This window comes from Rhineura floridana, chromosome 22 (assembly GCF_030035675.1).
Source record: "Rhineura floridana isolate rRhiFlo1 chromosome 22, rRhiFlo1.hap2, whole genome shotgun sequence".
NCBI lineage: Eukaryota > Metazoa > Chordata > Lepidosauria > Squamata > Rhineuridae > Rhineura > Rhineura floridana.
The window spans coordinates 19,445,954-19,452,990 of record NC_084501.1 but is presented as its reverse complement, the minus strand read 5'-3'; the positions used below and the strand labels follow the sequence as shown (position 1 = coordinate 19,452,990).

Genomic DNA, 7,037 nt, shown 5'->3' with positions numbered 1-7,037 from the left:
GCCCCACCAGTCCCAATGGGCACCAGCCACCACTCTGCCTATCCCCAGACCCCCACACAGACACAGACACACACACACACAAGTAAGTGTTAATACAGTGCCTTTATTACAACTAGAGTGAGGTCCGATTAGTCTTTGGGTTACAAGAAGGTGCTAGATTTCCCCTAGTTTCCCCTTCGGCGGAAGGGGGGGTGAGGGCTCTTGGAAGCAGCTTCCGCTCCTTACTGGGTCCCTTTCTTGAGGGCCTCCACCAGCTTGGTGAAGAATTGGGAAGTATTCTCCCTCAATTGTTCAGTGAGGGCGGTAGGATTCAGCTGCTCCTTTAACTGCTGAAAGTAAGTCCTGCCATTTAAAGCAAAGAAAGAAAGAAATATATCAGTGGTTCAAGCCAAAGGTTCCCAACTGAACCCATCCGTTTCCAACAGTGATGAGACAGAAGCCCCACAAAGCAGAGCGTGAAGGCAAATGGCCCTCCCCAATTGGTTGATCTCAGCAGCTGCTATTCGGGTAGATTGCCCTTGCACATGGAGGCTCCATTCCTAACTGCATGGGCTGCTATTATTATTGTTACTACTACTACTACATAGGAAGCTGCCTTATATTGAGCCAGACTATTGGTCCATCTAGCTCAGCATGTGTACACTGACTGGCAGCAGCTCTCTCTAGGGTTTCAGAAGAGCTTTTCTCCCGGGAATTGAACCTGGGACCTTCTGCATGCAAAGCAGGCATATGGCCACAGAGCTACAGCCCTTCTTCAAAGGATATGTGAAATTAATTAATATATTAATTATTTTGTATATACCACATAGTGCCCAGATGGGGTCTAAACAGTTTGCAAAACATATGAGCCAATTCCACAATGATGTAAAAAAAAAAAATAGGACAAAAACACACCGGCTTTAAAATATGCCAGAACAGTCCCATTAAAATCTGAACGGCCGTGATGAAAATGTGCGCTAAAGGAATCCCATTAAGCAGATGGGCAGATAGTAGCAGTGCTTTAAGAAAACCCAGATCTTACGCTGCTTGGGCTTTAAGTCCTTCTATCTTTGCCTCATTCACCAGTTCTTCAGTAAAGTACTGAGAGACAGTCTGGCTGACGCTTTCAAGAAGCTCTCCGAGGGCGGGGTCCGGAGCGCCGCCTTCAGCTTGCCGTTTCACTACAGCACCTGCAAGAGCATGGGAAACCTCATGAGTAAGGGCCACCCAGCACCCACCCATATTACGGAAACACTTTTCATTCGTTCATCATATATATGACAATGAAGGTTTCATCCCTATTTCATTTTCATGGAGGATAAGGCTATCGGCAGCTCAGTCCTTGCCTGAAAGGCAGGAGAGCCTCTGCAAGTCAGTGTAGGCCATACTGACCTAACGGTCCGACTTAGTAAAAGGCAGTTCCTTATGGTCCAGTGTGTTGACTTCCAGGTTCAGCAAGTGGCAGACTGCAGCCCTTTTGAGACTGGCAGCAAAAAGCAGTTTTGGGGAGTAAGAGGGAGTCCCAGCCGTGGCTGCCAGAGGAGAGGGGTTGCAACTCTGTGTTTCTGTGAGCCGTTGGTTTTTTCAGGAATAATTAGCTCATCTTTACGGAGCAAATATTTGACTGTTTGCATGTGTCATTGTTTGAATAACCAGTGATCTCTGCGTGGGGGAATGACTTATCAGAGGGGAAAGGTGGGTTCAGTTCTACAAACGTCCAAACTTTGGGTTTTGCTTTCCAGACATTCATCTGCCACAGCACAGTGTTTACTTAGGCACCACATCTGTCAATTCTGGTTCTGTCAGTTTTTCCTTTTTCCAGTCTTGGATTAAATTCTCCACATTTCTGTAACAATTTGAGATTTTTTTAAAAGTCCTCATGAAAATCTGTCAGCATTTTAGTGCAAATTTCCCTGAATCAACACATTTTTGTATGCCGTTTTGACTAAAGGCCACGTTTTTGCAAGCAATTTCTCCTCATGTAATGCACTTTTGTATGTTATTTTTACTAATATATTCATTTTTAGGCACACTTCCCCCAAATATCTGCATGCTGGAAACAGGGCTTGGTTGGAGGACTGGATTGCAAACTTCAGATAAGTGTGAATTTTTGCTACGTTTTGGTTCTCATGCTGTTCCGCACACTTGACATTAAATGTGAAGTGGTATCGTAGTCCTTTAAAAGTATAGGGCGCATATGACCGAAGTGTTTCCTAATGTTTAGCTAAAAACTGCTTGTTTGTAATTTCCACCCATGAATGTCTAGTCCTGCCCTCAGCAAAATTCAGAGAACTGCAGATTTCAAAGGATGGATGGGTGTCAGTTCTCATATCGTTTTGGAAAGTGTAAATATGATAGATCTGGCTTGGAATGTGAGCTGAATCGATTTTCTCTTTCATCCCTACATTAAGCAATTGTTATCCTAGGGCCTCTGCAGATGTCTTCCTCATTGTTCATTTCTGATGATTTGTGTCCTGGATGATGTCTGGGTGGTTATGCACAACCCCACTTTCAAGACTGTGCTTGCAAACATTTCAGAGCGGACATACTGCTTCATTTCCAATCAGTGCATGTCCTGTAACATCCTGCTGAAATCCTGTAACTTTTCATACCGCAAATGCTCTGGAATATATATATATATAATATTTTTGTCCTCATTTTGTTGCGCTGTAGCACGCAAGTGCCCCCCCCCCGACAGCAATAATCGGGGAAGCCTTGCAGAACAGCTAAGAGAGCAGAATGATCTGTGGGCAGTCCAGTATAAATTGAAATGCTGAAGAATTTTCGGGAGGGTGTGTTTTTAAAAATCACAAACTGATGTGGAAATGTGAACTGAACTTAAGACTGGGAAAATTTAAAGCTGTGAGCACCAAGATGGACAGACCCTAGCTTGATGCAACCTTGTATAACCTTGGTGCAACCAAATCGGGATGAGTGCTCAGTGCATAGCTGGCGTTGTTTAACCTCGCCTTTGTGCAAACAAATCAGGATGAATGCTCAATTAAACATGCCAGAAAGCGACCCCAGAGTTGGGGAAGCTCAGTAGCTCAGTGGCAGAGGATCTGCCTTGCATGCAGAAGGTCCCAGGTCCAACCTCTGGCATCTCCAGGTAGGGCTGGGGGAGAATCCTGTCTGAAATCCTGAAGAACCACTTCCAGCCAGTGCAGACAGTACTGAGCTAGATGGACCCATGGTCTGATTCGGTATAAGGCACCTTCCTAAGTTCCTATTCATTATTCCAGATGAGTGTTTCTTGCAATGCGTGCATTTTTTTAAAAACGGCATCTTTGTGATGCCACTTCCCATTTAATCTGGATTTACCCATTCTGACGCCTAACCATTTGCAATGAAGAGATTTGCCAGCCCCTCACCCTGCCATACCTTCCATGGAGTAGATGCTGACTAACAGGATCACCAGGGCAAACACCTTCATTTTGGCGCACTCTGAGTGCTCCTGCACCTTCTGAAGAAAAAAAAAGGGGATGGGGAGAGCATGTGAAAATGGGGAACAGAAGGCAGAGCCCAGTCCTTCCTTGCCCAGCAGCAAATGGCTCTCACTCTGCTGCCCGCTTCTTAGCTGGCCATATGAATTCCCAGGTTTTTCATGAGGACTAGCAACAAATGTCTCCATCCTTTTTGGTCAATAGAATGGCCACTCTTGAGATGGCAACGCCTGTGCTAGAGAGAAGGCTGCATAATGAAAGGTGCTGGAAAGGACCAAAGCAGGCCTCCGCCGTGGATGGCTGCGTACAAACACCATACATTTAAAGCACAGGGCTTTCCCCAGAGAATGCTGAGAACTGTCAAGGGTGCTGGGAACTGGAGCTCTGTGAGGGGATAAACGACAGTTCCCAGAATTCTTTGGGGAAGCCATGGGCTTTGCATGTATGGTGAGGATGCAGCTTGTGTTTTGCTTTTGCCCACATTAAACGTTATTTGGAGAACTCTGAAAGGTGGCACAGAAGCTTTCTAAATGGAATTGATGGAAAAGAAAAATGTGCATTGGTGGTGCAGAATATTAAACAACAAGAATTACAACAAAGATGATGGAAGAGCAAAACAATGTAGGAGGGAAAATATATGAGGAACACACATACACACACAGAGCTCCAGGAGAGAACCAAGGATGCTCAAAGGACACGGAACGCTGGCTGACTATTGGGAGGGGAATGCAATGGATTTATCCTGAGCCAGAGCTCTTCACATTGCAACATTTTGTTGCAACATACTGGTGATTTGAATTTTTTTTTTACTGTTGTCAGGGATAACTCCTCTGTTCCACACCAGTCAGCAACTTTCTTTGTGACTGATTCTCACCCTTCTGCTCTAACCTACCACCTTCCCCCATCTTAAGAATGAGCTGAAATTCAACTGGGACAGTTACTCCAGCATCATGGCAGTGCAGCAGGGCTTAATTTGTAGCTTGGCATCTGTTGCAAGTGCCACATCTCAGTGCCCTAACGCATGAAGTAGGACTTCATCCATGCATACATGCACTCAACAAAGCACTTTTCCACCTGACCACTGAGAGAGAGTATTAGACTTGAATTCTGCCATAATCCTTTTTTTAAAAAAAACCAAGAAATCAAGCCCTGTAACAGTGATGAGGAAAGCTTCACCGGTTGGATTTCTACCTGTCACAGCTGGTAAAGTCATTTTTGCCAGGGAGGGGGGAAATTACAATTCTACCCCCTCCCCTTATTATTTAAAATAAGTTGTTTCATTCTTACCCAAGGAATCAATCAGAAGGAGCCAGTCGCCAGGAAAGTAGTGACTTTTAGTTAGATGTTGTAGGTTCTTAAATATACTGCATGAAAAGACCAGCCTGTTTTGCCTGGTCTATTCTGCCTGTTGATTGGTGCTTATCTTCTCCCTCCCAACCTGCCACCGCATTTACCATCTCTCTCAGGGGTGCAATGTGCGAAGACAATTCCCACGTCGACAGCTTTGGGGTCTAAGGGTTATGCACACAGAGAGAGAGAGACACACACGCACACTTCGGTGATAACATTTAGCATGGACAAGAAAATCTCACAGCTTCATTGGGGATTATGCAGAATGTGAGGCTTGGTTCAGTCCTATGTACAGTTTTGGTCGCCCTGTTTTTGATGGTCCCAGCCCACCTTACAAAGCTGCTTCATGGGAATAATGAGAACATAAGAAGAGCCCTACTGTCATCTACTAATCCAGCCTCCTGTTCTCACAGCAGCCAACCCCAGGTGCCTCTGGGAAACCCACAAGCAGGACCTGAGCGCAACAGCAACTCTCCCCACTTGTGATTCCCAGCGACTGGCATTCAGAGACTAATACAGCTAGTTCATAACCATTGTGGCTACACATAGCCCTTGCTAACCTTATCCTTCCCAAATTTGTCTAAGCTGCTTTTAAAAGCCATCCAAGTTGACGGCCATTGCTATGGACTTGTCCACATCATATATTTAAAGCACATTGAAAGCACATGGCTTCTCCCAGTTTGTTAAGGGTGCTGGATATTATGGCTCTCTGAGGGCTAAACTACAGTTCCCAGGATTCTTTTTTTTTTTTACAATAATTTTTATTCAAATTTTCATAAAACATACAAAACAAAATCATAAAACATTCAAAGACAAAAAACAAAACAAAACAAAAATGATTAAACAAAAAAATAAAATGTTGACTTCCCATTTGTCGCAGATCAAATCAGTTGTAGGTCTACAATATATAACAATCCTGTCTCTTAAATTATATTATAAAATCACTTTCCTCCAGTAGTTATCTTAATTAATCATCAAATCTCATAAACATTACTTTATTCTTTCCACAAAAAGTCAAAGAGAGGTTTCAATTCTTTAAGAAATATATCTATCAATTTTTCTCCAAATAAACATGTCGATTAATCCATCTCGTTAATAATAATAATAATCTTATTGTCATAACCATAGTCCAAATAAACATATCGATTAATCCATCTCATCAAAATCTGTTAGGTCCAATAATTTCAATAGCCATTATTCCATTATCCATATTAATTCCATCTTCCATCTTCAATAGTCCTGTTAAGTCCAGTAATTTCAGTGTCCAGTCTTCCATTATCAGTATTCCATAATAATCTTGCTGTCATAGCCATAGTCATATAATAAGAGTCTGATGGGAATTTCCTCTATCCCAAATATTTTCTTGCCATCAATTCTGAATAAGTTGCTGAAATATTGTTGTAAAGTCATATCTCTGTTCTTCTTTTTTACAAAATGCACTGGCTCATCTCTTGATAGTTTTTCCATTGTCACATGGCTGCAGTTAATTCCATAGATTTTCTCTATATCAAGCTCCATCACATCATTCCAGTCCAGAAGATTATCCAAGCCATTGATAACTTTATCTCTAATATCTTCATTAATTTCTTCAGAGATAACGTTAAATTCCAAACAGTAGATTTTATTTCTAATATCCATAAACTCCAGATCTTTTTCCAATTCCACATTTGTTCCAATCTCCAGGGCTTGTATCTTCCCTTTATTTTTTCTTTTCTCATCTCTGATCTCATTCTCCTCTCTCACAGGATCCCCTATTTCTTTAAGCTCCTGCGTCATTTTGCTCAGTTCCATTTTCAGCTCCTTACTGCCCTGTCGCAGGGTTTGTTTCATTATCTCAATCTCATCCATTATTTTCTGAAACATAATTACTTCCAGATTCTCAGCCACTTTCTTGATTGCCATTTTTAAAACCACGAAAACAAAACAAAACAAAAATAAAGAAGAATCACTTCTTATTTCAGCAACAATTGGGTTAATATTCCAGGCTTGATGACATCACAGTATAAACAGAACAGCCTGCCTTATCTCTCTATGTTCAAGAATACAAAACAAATTTAGTTCCCAGCATCAAAACAGTTAGTGGCGTCGTGAAGAAGCAGATTCGTCAAAATAAAATAGACCAAAAAGAGAATAGTCCCAGACAATATAATGTTCCTCGGAATAGAAATCCCTCTTCTGTTTATATCTTTAGAATGCACTTCCAGGACAGCTTTTTGCAATAGAAACAGAGATAAGCTGTTAATTTCGTGAATAACAGAGAAGAGT

At 42.2% G+C, this 7,037-nt stretch overlaps 1 protein-coding gene across 1 annotated transcript; it reads right to left on the bottom strand.

Moving 5' to 3' along the window:
• Positions 1–83: 83 nt before the first annotated feature.
• Positions 84–4,822, bottom strand: APOA2 (apolipoprotein A2). Its single transcript, XM_061606502.1, has 4 exons — positions 4,710–4,822; positions 3,361–3,442; positions 1,022–1,169; positions 84–342 (listed from the first exon to the last, which is right to left on the bottom strand). Exons 2-4 carry the CDS (start codon positions 3,410–3,412, stop codon positions 222–224), a joined length of 321 nt encoding a protein of 106 aa, XP_061462486.1. The 5' UTR covers positions 3,413–3,442; positions 4,710–4,822; the 3' UTR covers positions 84–221.
• Between the last annotated feature and the right edge of the window lie 2,215 nt (positions 4,823–7,037).

What these genes read in the sequence shown, in the direction of transcription:
- APOA2 (XM_061606502.1), bottom strand. Translation starts at nt 3,412, where the DNA reads ATGAAGGTGTTTGCCCTGGTGATCCTGTTAGTCAGCATCTACTCCATG. An exon ending in CAGCATCTACTCCATGGAAG is followed by an intron (nt 1,170 to 3,360) that starts GTATGGCAGGGT and finishes ATGCTCTTGCAG; the next exon opens with GTGCTGTAGTGAAACGGCAA. An exon ending in GGACTTAAAGCCCAAGCAGC is followed by an intron (nt 343 to 1,021) that starts GTAAGATCTGGG and finishes TTTAAATGGCAG; the next exon opens with GACTTACTTTCAGCAGTTAA.